This window comes from Prionailurus bengalensis, chromosome A2 (assembly GCF_016509475.1).
Source record: "Prionailurus bengalensis isolate Pbe53 chromosome A2, Fcat_Pben_1.1_paternal_pri, whole genome shotgun sequence".
NCBI lineage: Eukaryota > Metazoa > Chordata > Mammalia > Carnivora > Felidae > Prionailurus > Prionailurus bengalensis.
Window position 1 is genome coordinate 26,176,127 of NC_057348.1, and position 25,779 is coordinate 26,201,905.

At 47.7% G+C, this 25,779-nt stretch overlaps 1 protein-coding gene across 7 annotated transcripts in view; it reads left to right on the forward strand.

Annotated features, from left to right (window-relative positions):
• The first annotated feature begins 7,056 nt into the window (after positions 1-7,056).
• Positions 7,057-25,779, forward strand: part of FLNB (filamin B) — a 147,280-nt gene continuing 128,557 nt past the window's right edge. For 6 of the 7 annotated variants that reach the window (XM_043587754.1, XM_043587755.1, XM_043587756.1 and 3 more), the window contains exon 1: positions 7,058-7,522. In XM_043587754.1, the coding sequence (XP_043443689.1) occupies positions 7,231-7,522 (292 nt within the window). In that variant the 5' untranslated portion in view covers positions 7,058-7,230. Of the gene's footprint in view, positions 7,523-25,779 lie in introns of all 7 variants that reach the window. The other variant, XM_043587760.1, reaches the window with a different exon arrangement.

Here is a 25,779-nt window from a genome sequence, read left to right on the forward strand (position 1 = left end):
AGGGATAAAAATAAACAGTCCCTGTCCTTGAGTGCTCTGAGAGTCATAATTCTAATCCTGGCGTGCAGAGCATTGGGGGAGAGGGGAGTGTGCAAGATAAGGATGGAAAAGTCTTTGTCAGCTGTACTGCTGGCCACAAAGGCAGTTCTGTTCCAGTTGGAAGGCAGTCTAGGTTTGCCAGGTGAGCAGTGGCTAGACAGGGTTTTCTTCAGCAGAAAAGTGCTCTGTGGCATTTGTCTGCACTTTAAAAAAAACAAACCAGTCCCGCACATAAATCTTCCGAAGAAGCCAAAGCCAAACTGGGTGGGGGAAGAGAGCCCCGTCATTTGCAAACTGGCTTTTTTTTTTGTGATTCCAGCAAGACTGGGGAGGGTGGGGTGGGGTATTCTCTGAGTAAATTCCACCTTGGACTGGGAGGGCCCGGAGGGAGGAAATCAAGGCCCTCAGCAGGCCCTGTCTTCCCACCCTGCTGAATGAACAACACACACATGTCCAGTGGATGGTGGCCACCGCCTTCATTCCTTTACCAGCGTGAGGCAATTGCTTCTGGCGGCCATGGCTGCGGCCTCTGGGGGACCGAGAGCTCAGAGACGCAGAACTGACCTCTGGAGTCGGTTAGACCAGGGTTTGAATCCAGACTCTGACACCTAGTACCAGAGGGACCTGAGCAAGTGACTTAATTTGTTATTTGCAGCCTCAGTCTCCCTCCCTGTTTGTAACACGGGGATGATGATAATAGCATCAAGCTCGCAGAGTTCTTGCAAAGATTAAAGAAGGTAAGTCATGGATGTGAGGTGGTCAGGCAATCAGGGAAGTGGCCATGTACTACAACTATAGGATTCAAGGAGGGAATGTCGATAAAATCACAGTCACGTAGCCCGTTGAGTGAGTCCAGGAAAGAATGGCTCTCGTGAACGTCGTTCATTCCATTTTGAACTCCACCTTAGTCAGTGGGTGAGTGGGAGAGCGGGGTGCCTTCTCTGAGCATCCTGCCTACCAGCACCCCCAGCTTCTCTTAGGGCAGGGCTGGCTGGTCCTTCAAACAGCCACTGCCTTTGCCACCCCGTTGGGAGAAGACCTGCTTCCCCAGCACCCACGCACGTGGCCCCAGGACCTCTGCAGCAGGGGCTGGGGGTGGAGGGTGAGCCCTCTTCCCTCTCCAGTTGCTGCTGAGAGAACCAGCTCCTCTTCCTTGAGGGGATGGAGGCAGAGCAAATGTTCTCACGTACAGTTTGCTCCTCTTTCTTTCTGGCAGGGTGTGGACCTCGGTGTAAAATTACAACTGAGAAGGCCCCCGCCCTGGGGCAAAGATGTAACTGGGGAGGACGTCAGTTCATTTTGCAAGTCCTCGTTCTCCATCTCTTGTTCCCTTTGGAAACTTTCAGTCTTTGCTCTTTGATGTCCACTCGTAGCGTAATCATGACATTAACAGACATTGTCATATCATAATCACGGCGGTAGCTCTCTCACAGATACATGCTAAGTGCTTTGCACATGGCTTCTCATTTGTCAGAAACCCTCCAAAGGTACATGGTTAATGTAGGTTACAGGCAACCCCAGCTCCCTGCTCTTAATCTTGACTATTGTCTTTCTTAGCCCTTCCTTAGACTTAGTATCCAGTTTAGCACTCTGTGACCTTAGGCATATGATTATTTCTCTCAGCCCCAATTTCCTTACCTGTAAAATGAAAATAATAACAACATCACCTGAGGTTGTTATAATGATTAAATGAGAAGGGGCGCCTGGGTGGCTCAGTAGGTTAGGCATCTGACTTTGGCTCAGGTCATGATCTCGCGGTTGGTGGGTTGGAGCCCTGCATCAGGCTCTGTGCTGGCAGCTTGGAGCCTGGAGCCTGCTTTGGATTCTGTGTTTCTCTCTCTGACCCTCCTCTGTTTGTGCTCTGTCTCTTAAAAATGAATAAGTGTTAAAAAAAAAAAAAAAAGAGAAAATGGCAGTACTCAAGAAAAGGAAGCTTCTATTATTATTATTTATTTTACTGTTTTTACTGTTACGAATATTCTGACATGCTACCATAGCAGTGGACCCCAGGACACCAAGAAATCACAGAATCCAGGCTCACCTGGGACCCCTTTCACAGAGCTGTGGATCCTGAAGTGTGAAGGTGGGTTTCACACATAGGGACAGGATTCCAAGATCAGGACCCCAGTAAGAGTGTTATGTGTCTCTAGCTTATTAACTGGTTTATTGCAATATCAAGTATATCTCTATACCTGCGTTGTTCAATATGATAACCCCCAGTAGCTAAAGGCAGCTATTGAGCGTTGGCAATGTGCCGCGTCTGAATTAAGACATGCTGTAAGCAGGGCACCTGGCTGGCTCCATCGGAGAAGAATGCAACTCTTGGTCTCAGGGTCGTGAGTTCGAGCCCCATGTTGGATGTAGAGATTACTTAAATAAACAACTATTTTTAATGAAAAAAAAATTTTTTAATGTATATTTATTTTTGAGAGAGAGAAAGACAGAGCTTGAGTGGGGGGAGGGGCAGAAAGAGAGGGAGACACAGAATCTGAAGCAGGCTCCAGGCTCTGAGTTGTCCACACAGAGCCTGACGTGGGTCTCGAACTCACGGAACTGTGAGATCGTTACCTGAGCAGAAGTCAGTCATTTAACTGATTGAACCACCCAGGCGCCCCAAACAAATATTTTTTTTTTTAAAAAAGACATGCTGTAGGTATAAAACACATGTCAGACTTCAAAGACAGTAATATATTTAAAAATATTAATTGTATATCTGAAAATTATAACTTTTCAGATATATTGGGTAAAGTGATCAACTTGTTCTAGTTGCCACAGACATTCCTGGTTTTGGGACTGAAATGAAAGGCCTGCAACCCAAGAAACCCCTTAGTCTTGGGCAAATCAGGACAGTTGGTCATCTTATTTTTTTAAGTTTATTTATTTATTTTGAGAGAGACGGCGGAAGGGCAGAGAGAGAGAAAGAGAGAGAGAGAAAGAGAGAGAGAGAGAGAAAGAGAGAGAGAGAATCCTAAGCAGGCTCCATGCTGTCAACACAGAGCCTGATATGGGGCTCAAACCCACACAATCGTGAGATCATGACCTGAGCTGAAGTCTGATGCTTAACCAACTGAGGCACTCAGGTGCCCTGAGTTGGTCATCTTATTGTTGGTTAAAATATATTATTATAAGTAATTTCACCTGTTTCTTTTAAAGTGACATTTAACTTTTAAGCGTTACTAGAAAATTAAAAATTATATTGTGGAAAAAAATTATAATGTGGCTCTCATGATATTTTTATTAGATAGTACAGGTTCTATTAGGTCTTAAACCCCAGCCTACACGCTGCCAGGAGACAGATGTGACAGCTGCCCTCCTTCAACAAGTGGCACAGAAAACAGCAACTAAACTTTAGCATAAAATAGGTGGTGTGACTGCAAGGGCTGTAAGAGTGAGGGACTAGGGGCTCCTGGGTGGCTTGGTGGGTTAAGTATCAGACTTTGGGTCTGGTCATGATCTCAAGGTTCTTGAGTTTGAGCCTCGCGTCATGCTCTCTGCTGTTAGCGTCGGATCCTCTGTCCTCCTCGCCCTCTGCCCCTTCCCTGCTCTCTCTCTCTCTCTCTCTCAAAAATAAACATTAAAAAAAAAAAAAGAGAGAGAGAGAGAGTGAAGACTAAAGGACAGGCATGGGTTTCCCATGTTGAAAGGAGAGATGAGAGCATTCTAGGCAGAGGGAACTGTCTGAGCAAAAGCATGGAGGGGATCAGGTGAACTTTCACACACTTGCTGAGAAAGAAGAACCCCTTCCATCCCACTGATCCGGCGACTTGTACAACGTTGAGAAGTAGACTCATAGTGCTTCAGTCTTCCACCGGTGTTTATCCTCAAGTTCAGCCAGTCTTCTCCTCGTGGGTGTCTGCGCATCTGCTGCTGTCCTGCCAGGTCTACGCTGACCTGTAGGGGTGATGGCTCTACTTGTGTTTTCTCAGTCGGTTTATTCTGACTGGGATCTCTCGGGGCTGCAGCAGATTGGTGTCAGCGTATCTGTGAGTAACGGACATAGAGGGGAGCCATGGCTTTTTACAGAGACATGCTAGAGTCAGCTAGGGAAAATGCAGCTAATTCAGGCTTTTTCAGGGACTGGTAGTGAGGTCTCTTAATTTTGCCTGGTTTCCAGCTACCTCTATAGAGTGCTTATTGTGTGCCAGGCACTATGCTAAGAGTTTTGCTTGCCTTATCGAAGCACCCTAGGAAGAGGTGTGTTACCTCCACTACCTAGACCAGAAGACTGGAGCTTGCAGAGGCTATTTGTTCAAGATCACAAAGCCAGAATAGCCAAAAGTCACACTCAAAGCCTGGGCTTTTCGCTGCTTTACACTCTTCCACTTTGGACAGTTCTATACCAAGAGATCAGAGAAGGCTAGGACAGAATTTAGAAAACCGGGATTGGGTATTTGTTAAATGAAGGCCTTGTCGGGCAAAACTATGAAATGTACTGGCTAAAATGCTACCTGCAGAAATGTCTACCTGAGTTGTTCAGCCCTTTTCTTTTATCAAATATTGATGAGGAGTCATCTGAAGACTTTGTGTGCTTCCTCTCCTCAGTTCTCAAGCCACTGACCTCTACCTCTACCGTGATTGCTGAGGCCCCTTCATCTCCCATGAATTGTTCCCTGGAGAACTCTTTGGTTTCTTCCGACTGGGTAGAGAGAATCACTAGACTTGTCCTAAAATAGGGTGTCTCAGCTCTGGGTGAAGTGTCCTGGATATTTTACATGCAGAATTATTTATTTATTTGTGTCAAGACCTGATGAAAACAATTATATGGGAAAGGGGGACTTATCCCCCTTTCTCCATTAGCTCCAATCTTCCCTGGCAGGGAGCAGGTGCCTTGGGGCGTGAGACACTGGCTGATAAGTTTTGATGGATGAGTTTGGGTGGAGAAAGGATGGGGAACCAGGAAACTTGGGTATGAGGGAGGCAAAGGTTACCAACACTGCCTCTAGTGATTTTGGTGCTCAGATGGTGTGAACAAAGGCAAAACCCAGACTGAGAACAGGGTTCTCAGGGGGCCTTTAGACATAGTGCAGACTTTGGAGTTAGAATCAGATTTAAGGCCAGCATTGCCTAGTCCATACCAGCTGACTTCTAGCAAATCTCTTTAATCACTGAAGGAGTGGAAAGGTCCTTCAAATAGCTATTTTGTCCCTACTATGGGCCAGGGCCAGGTAATCCACTCTCCCCCCAACCCCCCGGCTGTTTTGAGCATTCCAGTGAGTGAGGCAATCTGTCTGAACAAAGCACTTCAGTGTTGTATGCAAATGACTTGTTTGTATAAATGCTACAACCACAAATCTGCTGGCTTCTCCTGGGCAACCCTCAGGCTGGAAGCCCTTGACCTCCATCCTGCCCAACTCAGATTCCCCAGGAAGACCCCTGTCCCTAAACCTGGGTTATGAGTCTCTTCTTGGCCCCAGGACACTCTGTGCTTTTCTTACACACCTGCATTCCAGTCCTGTTTGTACTGTATGCCTTGGGCAAGTCCCTTAACCTCCCAGTTAACTCTTGTCAGGTGTGGCCAATAGCCAAGGAACTGTTTAGCACAGCTCTTAGCACAGGGGCAGAGCAGGTACTCAGGAAAAGCTAGCTGCTACTTTTACAATTATTCAGCTTTTGACAGTAGAGGTCTGGCCTGAGTTTCTGCTATATCCCAGAACCTAGCACAGGGCCTGGATGAGTACACAGCAGGTACTCAATATATGGTGTTTGTAGGCAGAATAACAGCCCCTAAAGATGTCCAAATCCTAATTTCCAGAACCTGTCAATATGACTTACATGGCAAAGAGGAATTAAGGCTGTAGATGGGATTAAGATTGCTAATCAGTTGATCTAAAAATATCCTGGGTTAACCAACTGTCCAGATGGAATCACAAGGGTCTTTAAAAGAGGAAGATGTGACTATGGAGAACCAGAGAGATGACGGTGTGAGAAAGACTCAGCCTGATGTTGCTGGCTTTGAAGATGGAGGAAGAGGCCACAGCCAAGGAATGAGGGAGGTTTCTAGGAGTTGGAAAAGGCAAGGAAACAGATTCTTCCCTAAGCCTACAGTAAGGAATGCATCCTGCCAACACCTTGATTTTAGTTCAGTGAAACCCATGAGGGATATCTAAGCTACAGAACTGCAAGATAATAAATTTGTGGCTTTTTAAAGACAAAGTTTTGGTAAGTTGCTACAGCAGCATTAGTAAACTGATATGCACTGCAAATTATTCATTTCTATTACTACTACTAAGCTGTTTGTGATAGTTGATTTGTACTTTTCTCGCCCATTACTGTATGAATTCCTCAAGGTCAAGGAATAAGTTTGTCTTATTTAAAAAAAATTTTTTTTTAAGTTTATTTATTTATTTTGAGAGAGAAAGAGACATCGAGAGTGGGGAGGAGCAGAGAAAGGGAGAATCCCAAGCAGGTTCTGCACTAACAAAGTGGGGCTCTAACCCAAGAAACTGTGAGATCATGACCAGAGTGAAACCAAGAGTGGACGCTTAAGGACTAAGCCACCCAGGAGCCAGGGAATGTTTGTTTTATTTACCATTAGTTCTCAAGTGCTAAGAGGGCCTCCCACACAATAGGCACTCAGTAAATGCTACTGATAACACTATTATAATTCACGTGAATTTAACTGATACAAATAGTAAAGTGTCCATTCCTTCTCCGTGTCCTCCAGTGCCTAACACTTTTGTCTGGCACACAGCAGGAGGTCAATAAAAACCTATACGTGGATCAAGTACTACTTACTCCCCTCACTCCCCTCTCTCATGGCCCACGCCGCCGCTCCCGCCCATCCTGAACGCCCCTTACTCCGGTGACCTTCTTCTTAAGCCAATGTCTCCCCACTGGCTTCCTTTTCGCCTAGGTAGTGAGCACCGAGCACGGGGTCCCTGGACACCTTGCCGGCCGTGGGGTGCAGTGCACGCTTGGGACCGCAGGGGGCGAGCGTGGTCCGGGAACGCCCGCCGAGGGGTTGGGACGGGGCGGGGCCTCGAGGGCGGGTCGGCTCAGTGCGCAGGCGCGGGTCCAGACGCCTCGCGCGGCGAGGGGCAGGCGGCTGCAGAGCAGTCCCGGCCGCGGCTCTAGTAGCAGCGAGTTCGAGCCCCGCTCCCGCTCCGCTTCGGTTCTCGCTCCCCCGGCCCTTGGGCCTCCCGACGCCAGTCCCGGGCAGTCGCTGCGCTTTGCGCTCTCCCCGCCGCCAGGATGCCGGTAACTGAGAAGGACCTGGCGGAGGACGCGCCGTGGAAGAAGATCCAGCAGAACACCTTCACGCGTTGGTGCAACGAGCACCTTAAGTGTGTGAACAAACGCATCGGGAACCTGCAGACCGACCTGAGCGATGGTCTGCGGCTCATCGCGCTGCTCGAGGTGCTCAGCCAGAAACGCATGTACCGCAAGTACCACCAGCGGCCCACCTTCCGCCAGATGCAGCTGGAGAACGTGTCCGTGGCCCTCGAGTTCCTGGACCGTGAGAGCATCAAGCTCGTGTCCATCGGTGAGTGCCCTGGCCCAGCCGGGCGCCGAGGTGTACCCTCCCGCCCCCGCGCGTGCGCCGGGGGGAAGCCTGGGTCCCCCTGCCGCGCGCCCCCACCGCGCCCAGCAGCCGCGGGCTGGGTGTGGGCGCTGAAGCGGGGTACGTTGTCCTCCCGGGAGTGGGGACGCAGGAGACCTAGGTCTCCTTCCCAGTGCCTTTTCCTGGGCTAGGACTTTGTGTGATGGCCTCGCTGTGCGTCCTTGGGGGGCTGTGGATCCTGGGCTTGGGTTGGGGCTGCACGGGGAGAGCTGGGGCTGTGGCATGTTTTCCGCACCCGCGGTGCCCCTGAGGGGGAGCTGGAAACCTCTGGTCCACGGTCCACAGAAGTGGGGCCCCGCTCAGATGTTCCCCAAAACGCTCACCCCGCTGCGCCCAGGCTGGTGCGCTCAGCGGCTGAAGAACGGGCGGTGGCTCTGACGCCTGGCGCGAGACTTGGGGAGGGACAGTTCTCCGAGCCTGGAGCCTCTCCGCTCAGGTGGGGACGGCGACCTGTTACCCTCCCCCGCCGTCTCTGGCTTGGGTGTGGGCCCCGAGGTGGGAAGGGGAGCTGCGGGGGGGAGGGGGGGTGTGTCCTCCTCTCTCCCTCTGCTCCCAGCTCAGCTCTGGCTGGGTGCCTTGGGGTGAGCCAGCTCTGCCGCCGAAGTGATCATTTAGGGACGGTAGTGGTATAGTAACTACTGTTTTGTAGGGAGAGCCCAAACTTGTGCGTGCTGTGTGCCAGCAGCCTTCCAAGTTGTCAGTCCTTACACAAGCTGGGAGTTGGGGTGTCCTTAGACCTACTTTACAGACAAGGAGGGGGGTCCAGAGAGTTAATGGACTTGTCCAAGGTCTTGGAAGTAGGAAGAGTCTCGCTGAGAATGGAAGGGAAGCGGGTACAATGAAAGGAGACTTTGCCTTCCTCTCCTATCCTTCCCCACACCAGGGTCTTCCTGAAAAGGGGGAGGGAGTTGGTGTCAGGTTCCGCTCCCCTCTGCTGGGAAGAGAGAATGAGGGTCAGGTCCCTGCTAGGACCTGGGGTAGTTGAAAGCTTCCAGGAAAGCCACAAGGCTGCTGAGGGCATGGGCTGTGACTGTAGGGGGAAGGGGTGTATAGTTATGTGGGTGCGTGTGTGCACTTTTATGTGTACAGAGGATGTAGTGTGTACATAGTGTGGATGGGCAGAGAAAGTGTGTGCACCCATAGTGTGTGTGTGTGTGTGTGTGTGTTCTGCCAGGTGAGGCTCTTGCTGGAGGAGCTGACCCAGGCGTGGGTCTGGGGTCTCTTCCAGAGAAAGCCAGGCCTTATAGTGACTCCTGTGATAGGAGGAAAGGGTGGTGGGTGATGGGCTGCACCGGGTGGGTGTGGCTGCTGGGACTTTCTCCAGAGCAAAAGGGGTTCCCTCTAGGCTGAGTCTCCTCTGTCCTCTCCCTCCCCTTCCCCCACACCTGCCCTGGCAGGTAGGGCCGCTTCCTGCTTCCTGGGCCCAGGCAGCCGCCCCATTAAGGGTGGCTTCTCTGCAGAGCTGTGTAACAGGCTGCCTCTTTTTTGGGGTCCCATCTCCTACAGCTGTGGAAGGAGAGCCCCAGAATTATCCTGGAACTCTCCCCTTTTCAGAAACCAGCTTTCCTTCTGGGGAATCTCAAGGCCTGGCTGAGCTCAACTGGGATCGCTTCTTCTTTGTTTTAAAAATGTGTATTTGTTTAATTAAATGGGCAAAGAGACTTAAAGTAAATCAGGAGTATCCAAACATGACATGAAATCTCTTCAAAAAAGCAAAACAAAACAAACAAACAAATGAAACCACAGCACCAGAAAATCCTGGACTGCCTAATTTACCAACTGTTTACAGAGGCTGTGCTGGCTCCGCCGTGGCTTCCCGTCACTGCCCTGAACTTGGGGGTCTCATTCTAGACTTTGCCTGGTCCCTTACATTTTCCTGTTGACCCTCATGATTTTCATTCCTGAACCCACCTAGGACATAGCGTTGTCCTGACATTCCCAATTAGCCTCCCCTTCTCTGGTTGTGGACTTGTGGGCTGTTGGCAACTTCTTGCTGTGGACCTGTTCCCACCACAGACTACATTGTTTCATTTTATTTTAAAATTATTTCTTGGATCCTATTCCCCCAAGTGGCATTCCTGGGTCAGAGTGTGACCACATTTATGACTCCTATCATTGGCTGCCTAGTTGCTCTCCAGAAAGATCTCACAGTAAACAGGTTTTCCAGCCTCTGAAGACTGGAGGGAGACTTGCCAAGTGCCAGAAGTCCCATGGGGGTGATGCCTGAGGCCTCTTCTCCCTGTTCCCGGGGCAGTTCTGGGTAATGGCCCTTCAGAAGAAAGTCCCGTCCAGCTTGGACTTCAGTTCAAGTATTCACTGCTTAGGCTGTGTTGCATTGTGCTGACAAAGACCCTGGCTCCAGTTTGTTGGGACACACTAGGTGTTCTGTGTGTTCTGTTCATCGCCCCATTGATCACCGCCTGGAATCCTCAAGGTTTGGTTTCCTTGTCTATGTAACCATCTGCTTCACCAAGTCACTGGGAGGGTAAAAGGCTTGCCCTGGTTCTGCCTAAGTGCTTAGAAAATGGTCATTGCTGTTATTTCTGTGGTTGTTGTTAGTATTATTATCTGCACTTAAAGATGAGGAAACAGGAGTGAAGTAACTTGCGGAGATCACCCTGCTACTAAATGGTGACTGGAAGCTGGGTCTGCCCAGTTGTGAAACTGACCCTTAACTGACCTGCTTTTCATCGTCAGAAATGAGTGAAATACAGCCCCTCTCCCCCAGCCAGAGAGCCCCGGAAACACCAGATTTTGCAAGTCTGGGATGTTGGGGTAGCAGCTGGACACTCACGCTTTGAGCCTTGAACAAAGTCTTGAGCAAAGAGGGAATCTCAAGGCTTTAGGTGAGAGGATGAATCCTCTGAACTGGGATGAGGGTCCCATGAGATGAGTGTCACGTCAGGAGGTGAGCAGAATCAGTTTGTATCTAGCATCAAGATGAACTTGTTGAGGGAATGGCTGCCCTGTGTTCACAGGGGTTTTTTTTTGGGGGGGGGGGGAGGGGAGTAGTGGTGGCGGTGGTGGTGGTGGTATTTCCTGCTACTTAATGGATGGTGTTTTAGTCCATAATCTGGGAAGGTATCTTTGAATGGATACAGGGTTTTGTATACTTTGGATAACTTCCAACAATGTACATTGTTGAGAATCATAAGAGTTGTATACAGGCGCCCAGCTCTGAGACATGAGATGGTCAGAAGCTGCCAGAGGACTGGTTTTTCTGCCTAGAATTCAGGGAAAGACAGTTCTGGCTGTTTATTCACATTTGTGATTTGTTGTAAGGTGGGCCCAGTCTAGGCTGCATCCAAAAGTTGAAGATTTTCTTCAGTTTCTTGGTCTGTCTTGGGCAGTTCATAGTGAGGCCTCAGCATAAATAATTCTAGTTGCCTGCCAGGAGCTGGCAGTTTTATTTACTTGTTTTTCCAAAAACCTTTCTGACGCTGGGCAGCTTAGCCAATTTGGAGAAAAAGGGGTCTCCCAGCCCAAGAATGACAATCAAGGCTGCCTGGAAGTTTGGGTGGTGTGTTTTGGTTTGATCCTTTAGAAGAAGGAATTCTTTCCTTTTCAGAGGATGCGGTCTGACCCTAATGTTTACTTAAGGTGCCTGTGCCAGGCCAGCGCCCCAGAGCAGGCAGGGTGTGTGTTCCCAAGACCTTGGGTCACCGGGCAGAGTTTCCAGGGTGGTGGGTCACCATGGCACTCAGCCCCTTTTCCTTCCTGTTGCCCTGCCCCCACCCAAATAACATACAAATTCAGTAATCCTGAATTCTATTCTTTCCTGAACTACCCGGTAAACGCCAAGTGTGTCTTTTTAGGCGAAAGTAGTAGAGAATGCTTTAAAAGTAGCAAAGTTGCCTACTTTGTCAGAATTAACGAGTTCTGGGCCATTTGCAACAAAGTAACACAGTGCGAGATGTGGATCTTACCTTAGTTAAGAGCAAGGATTCTTGGTTCAAATCCCACTTGCCACTAAGTAGCTGTTAAGAAACTTCGGTGCCTTGGTTTCCTTATCACCAAAATGGGAATGATAACTACCTCCTTTAAAAGGTTGTTATAAAAATTAAACAAGTTAATATTTTAAAAAATGTTTGAAACAGCACATGGTAAGTGCCGTGTGAGTGTTTACTCAATAAATAAAGTACTGGCCAGTAATGTTCTCAACAGCCATGCTGGAGGGTTTGCACGCCTAAAGGACGTTTGAAATCAGGGCCACACTGGGGAGTCCAGCTTGGTTGGCTAGTGTCGCTGCTGCTTGCTATAACAGGGCTGTGGACTAGCCTCCTTGGAAGGGGAGGACCCCTGGTTATGTTGTGGCTGCCTCCGAGGCCCATTCATAGCAGCTTTGTTTCTGAGACCTGGACTGGAGCTTGGGACGGCTGGTCATTCCATGCTTTCACCCCGTGCGGGAATCTCTGGGCCAGATCACTTCCAGATGGCAGTTTGGGCTCTGCGGAGCTCCTCCAGCAACGGCAGAGCCAGAGTGCTGGGCAGCAGCTGCCTTCGTTCTTGGAGAGGCTGTGCTGAAGGGAGGGCTTTGATTTGGACCCAGATTACATCTCCTGGGCACTACCCCTCCCCTCCTTGCCGGGACACTGGTTTTGTGCTGGGGCGGGTGTACCGGGTAGTTGAGGATGGCTGCCTTGCTCCTTGGGCAACAGACGCTCAGGCTCAGAGCCTTTGGGCCTTGGCTGCAGTGGTTTCAGGGCGGGGGGTACCACGTCATCTGCTTTCTCCATAAATGGCCTCTGGGTCAGCACATAGTAGGCTATCGTAGATATAGCTGAAGGGTTCAGGGCGTGCGTCTGAAGCTAGATTGCCAGGATTCTAAGCCCCACTCTGCTCCCTAACAGCTGTGCAACTCTGGTCCACTGCCTTAACCTTTCTGAGCCTCAGTTTCCCCATTTGTAAAATGGAGAATAGTTGTTCCCATCTTAGTTGCTGAGAGCGTTATATGTGACTAAGTTAAGTTTATAGCATAGTGCTGGCATTATCATTATTGATATCAATATGCTTCTGAACCCTTAAAGTCTAGGACTTTGTCTTGTTTTCCATCTACTCTCTGGCCAGTCCTACTGCTGTCATCTGGTGTGTCAGATATTTCCTTCCCCCCAGCTTGGAACTTCTGATGCAGATGCCTCCTAAGATCCTTTCTTTCTTCCTTTCCTTATTCAGTAAATCTAGGAACGACCAACTCTGGGCCATGCCCGGTGCTAGGGCCAGAGGGATAATGAGAGTCAAGGCCCCAGCTTGCATCCTATACTGCTCAATGCAGAGGAGGGAGTAACCAGAGAGTGCCCTCGAACCTTCAGGCACACACAAAAATCACCTGGGGACCTTGGTAAAACTGTGGGTCTGATCAGTATGTCAGGTGAGAAGGCTGAGATTCCGTACTTCCAGCCCCCTCCCAGTTGCTACTGTTGGTGGCGGTGGTAGGTCACTCTGGACGTAGTAAAGATCTAGAGGGCAAGCCCTCTGGGGGGGGGGGGGGGTGGTGGGGGAGAGGAGCACCTTCCCTCAGGCTGGGATGGGTAGTCTTGAGGGCTCCCTGGAGGGAGGGCCTTTAAGCCGGGGCCTATACCCTGACTAGAATTAGGCAGGCGAACAGACAGTTAGCCAAGTGAGGCACAGAGTTTGTCACACGGAGGTCAGAGGGGTGGCACAGGTGACAGGAGCTGTCTCACAAAGCTTCTGAGGCAGGAGGCAGGAGGCTGCCAGCCAGGCATCTTCCTTGAGGATGCTTGGTGTAGGGTAGGTGAACCCAGCTGAAATGGATCATCTGATCTGGGGCCCTCTTGACTGTTACTCCAGTCATTCCTGCCAGTAAAAAATTTTAATGTGCCCCTTTCTCATATATGCAAATTTATAAGCTATATTCATATATTATTGTCAGTCTGTATATTAAATATTAGTAACACTTACCTTCATTTTAGAGGACAAATCCAAATATAAAATCTGATTTTTCCTGTGCTCTAATGAATTATCTTGCGCACCCTGTGGTACATATACCCTATTTGGAGGCCCCCTGAGGGCTTGTATTTCTGCATTTCACCTCCCCCTGCCCCCCATGTTGTTGCTATTCTGCATTTAGTTGTTTTTTTTTTTTTTTTTTTTTTTTTTTAATTTTTTTTTTTCAACGTTTATTTATTTTTGGGACAGAGAGAGACAGAGCATGAACGGGGGAGGGGCAGAAAGAGAGAGGGAGACACAGAATCGGAAACAGGCTCCAGGCTCCGAGCCATCAGCCCAGAGCCCGACGCGGGGCTCGAACTCACGGACCGCGAGATCGTGACCTGGCTGAAGTCGGACGCTTAACCGACTGCGCCACCCAGGCGCCCCTGCATTTAGTTTTGATGTTTGGTTATCCTCAGTTAAGGAGGTGGATCTATAATTCTGTCCCTTTCCCCCAACACGTTGAACCAAATGAATAAACCCAATGGAATGAGTCATTTCAGTCTAAATGGGTGCTATTTCCTGCTCTTATAATGATTAAAATTGCCTTTCATGACATTCTACTAGAAGCCATCCTTCATTACTGTTGTAAATCTAGTTATCCATTAAACGTGTTCAATAATCACCAGATTGGCTCGGGTTACTGTATAATAAACAGCAGCACTTTCCCCTTCTGGGGCTTGGAAAGTGGCCTTGTATTTTTTAAGTGCCTTGCTCACTTTTCTTGGGAAATTGAGTCCATGTTCTAGGGAGAGAGTTTTGGGGAAAGATGATTAGAAAACCAAATGGTTCTCTTTATATACTAAAGGATAAAGCAGTACATGAGAGTAGTTATACATGGTATAAAGGATGGAACTGTTGGGTATTTTCATTCTGTCCACTTAGTGTCATGATTTCTTTCATCCCCAAACATACTGTGCTATCCATGCAGTTGCTACCTTTCTTCCAAGAGCCTTACAGCAGTTGCCTTAAATACATTCGTTTGATAAGTTGTAGATAGTTGTCATAACTCTTCTGCAAGCTGTTCAGTTATAAAAAAAAAAAAAAAAAAAAAGATGGGATTTTACTTATACCCAAACATAACTTTTACCTTCCCTGATCCCCTTTTGACCAGTCTCTGTGCAGGAGAATGTCCTTGGTTAAGATTTTCTTGTACTATAAGCAAAAAGCAGTTTGGTTTTTCACTTAGTCAGAACGGGTTATAGGCCTGAATTATTTTGACAGAACATGTGACCTCCTCCTTTCCCCCATCATCAAAACCTAGCATAGGTAGAATGGATAGGTAAGGAGGACACTTGTCCTCCTCCTGCATATTCCTTGGCTTTTCCAAGGATGCACACGGATGAAGACATTTGTGTACTGAGTGTTGGGTGTGCACGTGCATCCTCTCACATAATATCTAACATTTTCCTATGGCTGCCATCTGCTAAGTATGTCCTGAGTACCTTGCCTTTATTGCTTCTAATCCTCATTATGAACCCTGCAAAGTGAGTGGCTTTGTATTTATTTCCACTTTACAGGTGAGAAAACTGAGGCTCAAATCAGCCTCCCTTCACATGCCGGGCATGATGTTTGCCTGCATTAAACTGCAAAGTATTTTTTTTTTCATCTCAAAGTTTGGTTTCATACTTAAATTAGATATACTGTAGTGAGAGAATTCATGCAGCTTTAGTTCAGTCCTTTTTTTGTTTGTTTTTTGTTTTGTTTTTTGCTTGAAATGCTCCTTGAGCTTGATTAATGTGAAATTGAAATTCTCTTCTACAGAACAAAACTTTTTTTTGGCCCATTGGCCATGCCTCTTCCAGTACTGTAGAGCTTTGGGGCCTTCTTTTCTGTTCTGGGGCACCTCTGCCTTTATTTGGTTCCCAGGGGCAGTGATTTTACTGCAGGTTTGCAGTGGGGACCTGCTGGAGGCTGCTTTGGGCAGCCAGGCAGGGCTTCCTTTGTGAGGCCTAGAGGCCAGAGATGAGGAGGAGGTGCCCCTGGAATTTCTCCTGGTTGCACTCCTGTGGGGCTCACGGTGCACACCACTTGCGGGGGTGGGGGGGTGGGGAGTGGTGGGGTTTGTGGAGCTCTCGCTGTGCTGGGAGATCCCTGGTGACAGTCACCATTGGCACAATCGTGCCCTCTCCAAAATGACCTCACTCTCCATCCTTTCCTTCTGCCACCTTTAAACATTAACCGGCGGGAGAGTGTGTTGGGTTGTGCCTGCTGCTGAGCAGAACCTTTCTTTTCTGGCTGGCATTTCGCCTTTATCAGTCTGGCCGCCCTGGCACAAGCCGCTGCCCGCTCCCATGCCAAGCCAGCAGCTCCTGGCTCATCTTCATGGAGCCTTGCTGTGTCGCGTAGCTCCGCCAAGCTGCTCCAGAGCTGAACTTGTGTCCCCAAGGGCTTCTCCTACAGCACTCCCAAGAAAGGAAGCCGGTCTGGCAGGCCTACTCGGTGCTCAGCCTTCCCCAGAAATCGCAGGGGCTGGTTTGTTGCAAGGTCTGGGCGTTAACACAACACTCCTGTTCTCCCTCTCTGAAGGCCCTTTATGCTGGCATGAATTCCTTTTCTCATGGAGATCTGAAAGCTCTTTTGACTAAATGGGTCACCTTTCTGGGTATTTTCATAAGGCTGGTCAGCTTTTGCCATGCCAGACAACTTCTCTGGAATTTCCGTTTAGATATAACGAGAATACAGTGTGGAATTTTGGCTTTTGAGCTATAGGGAAATGGGTGGGGATTTGTGGCAGGGATATGTAAATTTGCTGCGGCCCATAAATTCAGATTTTAAGATTAAAAAAGGCACGCAGCAGTCGGCTTTCCTTCTACAAACAAGAATGGTGTTACTTTCGGCCCCCTGCTGCTTGTGACCGAGGCAGAGGCAGGCCTCCCGTGGAGGCTGGGGTCTGAAAAGATTCTCGGTTGCTAAAATCAGATTCCTTCATGTCCCCTGCCGCCCCCAAGAAAATAATCAAGTTCTTATCGTGCTGGTACTGCACTGCTTGTGTGAATCACCCTGATTCCTCTGTACCTCCCTGAAGTGATTTATCAGATATTCCAGGGAAACGGGAATTATTTGGCATTCTGCGGTCTGTTAGGAGCATGGCTGGGCCTGGGGTTTCTTTTCAAGAACAAAGTGATTGTTCCCTTGGTGGCTTAAAGCCTGCCTGAGGCAGGGGGTTGGGGGTGGGGGTGGAGTACTAGGCGCCACCCTCCAGGGGACCAAAGGTGCTGAGGTCTTAGGGCTCAGTCCCGAAAAGGCCTTTGTAACTAGGCGGTTCTGGGTTGTGTTTATAAGACTCCTTGTCAGCGGAGGCAGAGGCTGGAAGGCCAATGGTGTCTAGCTGGTGGGATGAGGGGCCTCTCTGTGGGGCTTCCAGCCCTCCAGGAGCAGCACCCAGTCTGTTCTGAGAGGAGGAGCCTTAGGAATCTTGGCTTGCAAGCACCCAGGCAGTGGCATGTCACATTCCTTATCTGCACCAAAGGAGGCAAGCTGGCACCTGGGGAATGCCTCTCCTGTCCGGGAGTCCTTTATAGGAAATGATCCAGGTGTCACATTACGTGTCCTGTCGGGCATGCATCCCTTACCACAATTACCTCTCCTGTCCCTTGGCACTCTTGTTTGACACCTGTGGGAAGTCACATCTAAGGTGGGAGGCTTGAGACCCTCTCCTGGACACCCACGTCTCCCCAGTCACCCCATGCCCACCCCATTTCATAGCTTCCTGAGCTCTATAGATCTCCTAACTTGCCTGTTTTGCTCTCCCACTGGATCATGACTGCTGATTCAGGGGCAGGTGTTGAATCCTGTGTTCACCTCCTTGGCTCTGAGCTTGGCACCTAGTAGGAACATAATCAGTAAGTTATCGGGTAAATACACAGCTTCAGGCATAGATGGGTTGAATAATAAATCTGATACATTAAATTGGTTTGCAAGAGACTTGCTTTCAGAAAATGCAAAATACTTATCCTTTGGGGCCAGTAGTGAAGTGGGAATTATGTGCAGTGGACTTCGGGGTCCAGGGTCCCAGTAGAACACCTCATTTTTGGGACAGTGATGCTGAACTTAAAGAATTCAGCGCTTCATAGTCATTCTCTGAACGTCTATGATTTGCTTCAACTGTTAGAGAATAAGGCCTTTTCCTAGTGATCATGCGAGGCTTAGAAAAGGGATATAAATGGAAGCCACTGAGAGTCACTATAGTAATAGTAGCCTAGCTTCATTAATAATAATGAATATATATTGAATCCCTACCAATACCAGAAATTGTGATCAATGCTTTTCACTGATAGCTAAATGAAGCCTAATTGCAATCCTGTGGGATGTAGTTATTGTTGTAATCCCCATTATACAGATGAGGAAACTGAGGCATGCCCCAGGTCAGCCACTGAATATGTGGCAGACTATGATTCAAACCCTTGTCTGAGAAATTTTAACCCTCAAAGGAAAATCATCAGCATGTGTTCAGAATTCACTTCTAAATACTTTTTTTTTATATTAAAATGTTGTTTTGGGGGGTGCCTGGGTGGGTCAGTCGGCTAAGCATCTGACTCTTGATTTTGGCTCAGGTGATGATCTCAGGGTTCATGGTTCAGCCCGTGTCAGGCTCTGGGCTGACAGTGCGGAGCCTGCTTGGAATTCTCTCTCCCCCTCTCTCTGCCCCTCCCTCACATGCACTCTTTCTCTCTCTCAAAATAAATAAGCTTAAAAAAGAGTTGCATTTGTGCTTATTGTAAGAGAGTTGCAAGAACATAGAGAAATACAAAGAAAAAAACCATATCACATGTTGTGAGAAACCTTAACAAATGTTTTTCTACTTTTAGGGAATTTTGGGTAATGGCTGCCTTTTGATCAGAATGGGAAAAGGGGATTGCATTTTCTCAGGAAAAACGAGACTGGACCGGAAACGTTTTGTGAAATCATTTTGATCATACTGATGGTTGTAACAAGACTCATCCTCAAATTACCGCGGAGCTGTGCCAGCATTAAAATTGGAGGTCTTGGTTGAGGCTCATGGTTTGCAAGTCTCCCTTGGTCTAGAAATATGTTTTGGTCAACCGCAGAGTGGGGGTGTTTCATCTACTTTCTGCCTCTTAAAAGTTTTTAGGACCAACTTTTATTGGGACTGCCAGGGTCTCTTAATAATAGTTATTATGTTTGGTAACTATTATGCCCTCTTCTCATGGTTAGCCTAGCGTGGAAATTCATTGACTTTTTAGTTGCTCAGCTCTATTAGCAATTTAAATGTCTCAAATATGAGCCGAACAGAATGTAGTTGGGCAGCTTGGTTCACCCGTGCCCATCTGGGAACTTTTAGAAGTATGAATATTATATGCATGGCTGGTGTTTTGAAACATTTTCTCAACAGCCCTCAGGACACTAGCCTGTCTTAGCCTTGTTCGAGGTAAAGGAGTTGGAATGAGACCGCTTCCTGAGTGTGCTTAAGAGGACAGGTCAGTTAGACCCTGCCACTTGCCGGCTGGGAGACCCGAGGCAAGTTCCTTGACCTCTCTGAGGTTCCATGTCCCAGGCTATCAACAGTGCCTCAGCTGTTGGTGTTGTTGAAGATTAAACGATACAGTCTTTATAAAGCATGTGGCAGATGATAAGTGCCCCATGAATGGTGGTCTTTCCTTCCTCCTCCCCTTTCTCTCTCCTCCTTCTTTGGCCTGGGGTGGCCCCCTCAGACTGGAGGAAGAAGTGACCTAATTATCTTGGAAGAAGAGAGGTGGGTGGGAATACTCCCAGAAATTGGTCAAAGGTACCTCATACTGAATAAGCTGCTTTTAGAAGAGGTGACGGGTTTTTCAGTGGCTGCTGGGCAGGAACCATGGGTCAGAGGCACTTCCTGGTCTTCCGGCCAAGCTTCCTTAGGTTAAGGGTAGAAAACAGGTGCCAACTATTCTTGACGTCTTCCCCCACTTTCCCTTTTGTCCTGTTTGGCTGACGGCTAACGGATCTGTTGTTTTAACTAGCTTTTTGGCCCCTCCTTTCTTTCTTTAATCCTTTTTGTCTCTTAGGATGTCCTCCACTCCCATTTCTTTCCTGGTTTTGCTCTCATGGAAGGGGCTGTTATACTGCCCAGGTGATATGCTCGTGGGTGTGAGCCTTGGCTCTGCCCCTTGAGAGCTGGCTGACCCCAGGGAGTGTTTTGCCTCTAGGAGCCTGTCTTCTAGATGCAGGATGTGATGATAAACTGCTCTGCCTTATTGAGTTCTAAGGTATAAAGAGTATGTGCGTCTCAAGTCCTTAGCACCACTCCTGGTCATAGGCAGTGATCAGTAAATGACAGCTGCTGCTCTTGTGTTGCTGGCATCGGCATAATTACTGTGCAGCCCCACACCTCCCACTTCACCCTTCGCAGGGCTCAGTTGAGGAGGATGGAGAGGAAGCGGCCATGCTGCAGATGAGACTGTGCTCACTGCCTCAGTGTGTGCTTCCAATCTGGAACAAAGGGGTGTGTACCAGCTGCCCTCCCTGAGCCAGGCTTGGCTCTGCCTTGGCCCTGGGCACTGTTTCCTCTCCCTCTAGTCCTGGCCCTTTGATACCTGGGATCATGGTGGGGCTTCCTGCCAAGATTTTTGCTGTCCTGGGTGTGGTCTGAAGCCCAGCACTGCCCAAACTCATGTCATGGAGCTAGTGACAATATTTTTACAGTAGTGCTTGGAAACTGGGATCCTGGGGTCACACCCTGTACAAACAGCATCAGGGTTATTGGACTGGGGTGACTGGAGGAGATCGTCACCAGAAAATTCTATGGCTGCTAAGTCTAGAAGGATGTGGGAGGTTGTGTGTGGGGGGCATCATTCCCAGTTCTTTTCAGGGGTACACTAGTCTTAGTCCTGCCTGGCTGAAGGGATCTGTGTCTTGTGCAGCTGCCTATTTCCTTCAGTTTCTCCGTGAATACAAGCTGCCTGCTGTTTTCCTGGCTGGGCCAGATTTCTAATACTGCAGCCTCTTAAGGGAGTGTCATTTTTAGGTTGTCTCTTTTAGGGGCAGAGAACACCCAACACCTTTCCCAGAGGTAGAATTTGTGGGGGTTTTACTTGAGTGATGACTAATGCGTATCTTTGCGTTTTAATGACGGGAAGAAATTAGTCAGCCTGGGCACTGTTTCCATGTGACAGGGCAAAAATTTAAACACTTGCACAATGGCTTTTGTTTCACCAGCTATTAAAGTTGACCATCAGGCGTTATCAATAAGATCAGCAGGTGTTCACCGCTCTACTTCCGGAGACCAGTCTGTAGTCCTGGGAAAGGCCCAGAGCAAGCTGGATTTGGCACGACTGTGGGTCCCGGGCAGACCTGGGCCCGTTTCCACCATCACTGGGGCCTTGGAGAGGCCCTGCCTCTGTTTCTCAGCTTGTTTTCCTGTCTGTGAAAGGGGAGAACTGGACTAGTCTGTGTCTCCCAAACTTCAGTCATTCGTAAAGAAACCATTTATATTATTTTTGCCGTGTCCCATGGCTGCCTCTATTTCATTTTTCTTAATATCTGCCTCCCCCCACCTCCGTAGTTGACTCATTTTGAAATCAAGTGCATTTGAAAAGGAGACTTTTGTCACTGTTGTAACAAAAAAAGCAGTGTCACTAGGTAAATCGAGGTAAGCGTAAATAAACCCAAAACAGTATTATGAAATTCTGGCTAGCGCTATTGCCTATTGTTAGCAGGAGGCCAACTCTTTTGGTTAAAAAGGAAAATTAGGGGTGCCTTGGTCGGTTAAGCGTCTGATTTCGGTTCAGGTCATGATCTCATGGTTTGTGAGTTCAAGTCCTGTGTCGCGCTCTGTGCTGACAGCTCAGAGCCTGGAATCTGCTTCAGATTCTGTGTCTCCCTCTCTCTGCCTGCCCCTCCCCCACTCACACTTTGCCTCTCTCTCAAAAATAAACATTAAAAAAAATTTTTTTTAAAAGGAAAATTAGCCCGAGATAGGTGTTCAGAGTAACCTAGCACCACATTGAGCCTTTTCCCCTGACCTACACAGAAGAATTGAGAAAGAATTGGAAAGAGAGTAATGTCTTAGTGATGCAAAGAGACTGATAGAGTGTCACCAATAGCTCAGAATAGTAATGTATAGATGCTTTGTTTGATACATACTTGTAGAGCCTTCATTGAGTGCCAGGATCTGTGCCAGGATCCTAGAGGCTAGGACAGAGGGGACTGGGGCTTGGTCACCTGTCTTGGGAAGCTCACAATCTAATGGGAATCCTAGAAGTAGGTTAATGTAAATGAAGAGCAGGACAGGCCACAAAGGTTTCAGTAAGAAAATCACAGAACTAAGTTCTGTCATGTATATAGGAGTCTTTTACAAATAAAAGTTTAGAAAATTAAATTTCATTTGGAATTTTTAAAAAAAAAGTTGACTGATTGATTGACTGAGAGAGAGAGAATCCCAAGCAGGCTCTGTGCTATAAGTACATGCCCGATGTGGGGCTTTATCTCACAAACTGTGGGATCATGACCTGAGTTGAAATCAAGAGTTGGATGCTTAACCAACTGAGCCACCCAGGCACCCCATAATTTGAATTTTTTTAAGTGAATAAACCCATTTCAGTCCAGAATGATTCTAGAGAAATGGAATATATTAAAGTTGTGTCATTGTTCTTATGGTGTTAAGAGAATAATCCATCTTAACCCTTTATGTGGTGGTAACCGACCTTAATTCCCTAAAGCCTAATTTGAGTTTTGAGCTCTTTTGGAGTCTATATCCATTGTAAATAGATACAAACAAGATGGCCTGATCTGCTCTTTATGACACTGTTCCCCCCCACCCCTCGCCCCGGTCTCAGAGTAGCATGTCCTGTAGTTTCTGCAAACAAGATATACCCCAAGATTGGACTTTTGAAATGCCTCCAGCTAGTGTCCAGGAATGAGTGGTGTTTTTTAAGGTAGTGGGATTGAGGCTGAGTCTGATTTTCCTGTCCATCTGTCAGCTGAGGGCAATACCTACTTCTCTTGGGTTTCTGGGAGGAGGGAAGTTGTGGTTAAGAATGAGGACTTGGGGGGGGGCACCTGGGTGGCTCAGTAAGTTAAGTGTCCAACTTTGGCTCAGATCATGATCTCACGGTCTGTAAGTTTGAACCCCGTGTCAGGCTCTGTGCTGACAGCTCAGAGCCTAGAGCCTGCTTCAGATTCTGTATCTCCCTCTTTCTGCCCCTTCCCCACTTGCGCTCTCTCTCTGTCTCTCAAAAATAAATAAACGTTAAAAAAAAACACAAAACAATGAGGACTTGGGAGGCACCTGGGCGGCTCAGTCAGTTAAGCAACTGCCTCTTGGTTTTGGTTCAGGTCATGATCTCACGGTTCATGAGATTGAGCCCTGTGTGGGGCTCTGTGCTTATCACGTGGAGCCTGTTTGGGATTCTCTCCTCTCTATTCCTCCCCTGCTCATGCATGCACACACTCTCTCTCAAAATAAAAAAGTAAACATTTTAAAAAATAAAAGGAAAAAGAAAAATTTCTAAAAAAGGAGGACTTGGGTGCCAGGCAGCTCTGGGGTTGAATCTGGGACTTACTGTGTGACCTAGGATTGAGTTACATGATTTTTCTGGAGCCTTGGTGCACAGTGTTCTCACCTGTAAACTGGGGATAATCATAGTTTCTACCTGAAAGAGTGGGTGTGAAGATTTAATGAGCTAAATTTCGTAAAGTACTTGCCACATGGGAAGTGTTTAGGTAGGGCTAACAGGTAATCCACACTTCTCTGATTGAAAGGCTCAGGTGTTTACTACTCTAGGCTGGTAGTGAGTGCGGTGAAGGGGGACATCAGATTTGGGTTTGGTTAGAACATGCTGATTGGCATCAGGACATTCAGAAAGGATCTGAGATTTGGGACAAGTGGCACCATGATCCCTAAGACACTGTGTATGGATCAAATCAGAATGAAATGGACAATGAGAAGAGCCTTCAAGAGAGCCAGTGGGGCAGTTAGAATCCTTTCAACCGCAGGAATTGGACCCCAAACTGGCTCACATATAAGGAAATTGATTGACTCATGTCAGCAAACACAGGGTGGGTTATGGGTTTGTGGGACCCAGTGCTCTGTCATCAAGGATCCAGGTTCTTTTTTTCTTAAAATTTTTTTAAAGTTTATTTATTTATTTATTTAGAGAATGAGTGGGGGAGGGGCAGAGAGAAGGAGAGACAGAATCCCAACCAAGCAGACTCTACACCTCCAGCCAAAGTCAAGAGTCTGATGCTTACTTGACTGAACCACCCAGGTGCCCCAAGGGGCATATTCTTTTAAAATAAATTATGCCAATAAAGACAGGATACAGAGCAATAATAAATAAATTAGAACTGCTTAGTTTGAGTTCTGCTGAGAGTGGGCTGGACACAAGGACCTACACCCATGTGGAGATGCTTTTCTCAGGGGAGGTGATCCCAGGAAGCAGGAAAGAGGTACCGTGAGTGAGACAGGGAAGGAGGAGAAACCAGTAGTAGGGTGAGTTATCAGGGCCACTGTTGTGGGCAGCAGTGGCTCAGTTCTGCTGGGACCTCCCGAGAAATGTACAGAACGCCTCTAGAACTGCCCTTCTGAGAGGACAGGAAGCTGGCGATCCACTAGCCTCAGTGATAGAGGCATTCACTCTTCAGACTTCCAGGCTGGACGCCCATGCATGCTGGCTCTGCTGGTGCAAAAAGGGAAAAGAAAAGGCGAGTGCTTGGGTTGGTAGGTGGACCCTGGAGAGTGATTTGTGCCCATCTTAACTGTGGCTGAAATTAGAGGTGGGCCAAGAAAGAGAATGTAGACACAGGCAACAGTGACATTACCAAGTATATCTCCCTGGATCAGTTCTGCAAACAATGTTGAGCAGAAAAAGCAAATTGCAGGAAGATACATATGCTCTGATACTATATAGTTTTACATATGTAATGGAAATACAGATATGTTCATTGGAATGACTGTCACCAATCTCTGGATAGTGGTTGCCTGTAGGGTGTGGGGGGTGTGCAGCCATGAAGGGGTGTGCTGGGGCTTTCAACTCTTTGTAACATTTGATTTCTTCAATTGCATGGTGCTGATATTGTACTGTTCTTTTTGTCCTCTGTTTTTGTGTGTATTTGTTGGAAATATTTCTAAAAAAGTGTATCATTTTAATGCTGGTACAGTGCATTAATGAACTTGACCAAGGGAAGGGGAAAAAAGGATCCTACCTTTATTATTTTGTTTGTTTGTTTTAAAGACAAGCTTGGGCCCAACTTGTAAGAAAGAAAACAGATCATCCTCAAGATGTCAGGATGATATTAAGACAAAAGACATTCACACTTCGCAGGATTTCTCCCTCCCACTCCCCAAGTATGTGTTGAAACTCCTGAGCTAATAACCTTAGAATGTAAGGCCCCTCCTGTTGCTTGTGAACATGGCAGGCTTGGGTTTCTCAAAGGCAGAGAGAGCTTCAGACATCTGCCTCTGGGAGCTTCCAGTCAATGGCTTTTTGTCTAAGTGAAGGAGATATTTCTCAAGGAAATACCTCAAGGGACTGCTGAAATATTTGCATTGTCCTTAAAAGTGGGTAATAGTCCAGATAAGGGATGGTTCAGCAGTGGATTGAGTGTTACCAGGGTTGCATTCAAAGAACACCTTTGCATTACAGCCAAAATCAAGTCTGTCCATTTTGTGGTATGGTGGTTCCTGTCTAGTTTCCCAGGCACCTGAATATATGATCTCAGAAGCATTTAATTTTTAAAAAATTACTCCGGGGCACCAGGGTGGCTCAGTAGGTTAGGCATCCAACTTCGGCTCAGGTCATGATCTCACATTTCATGGGTTTGAACCGCAGAGCCCGTGTCAGATCCTCTGTCTCCCCCTCTCTCTGCCCCTCCCCTGCTTACACACAGGCTCTCTCTCTCAAAAACAAATAAACATTTTAAAAAGTTAAAAAAAATTACTTTGTTGGCTGACTTGGTAGAGTATGTGACTCTTCGTCTTGGGGCTGTGAATTCGAGCCCCACAGTGGGTGCAGAGATTATATAAAAGTAAAAGAATTCTTTAAAAAAAAAATTTTTTTTCAACGTTTATTTATTTTTGGGACAGAGAGACAGAGCATGAACGGGGGAGGGGCAGAGAGAGAGACACAGAATCAGAAACAGGCTCCAGACTCTGAGCCATCAGCCCAGAGCCTGATGCAGGGCTCGAACTCCTGAACTGCGAGATCGTGACCTGGCTGAAGTCGGACGCTTAACCGACTGCGCCACCCAGGTGCCCCAAAAGTAAAAGAATTCTTTAAAAAAATTACTCT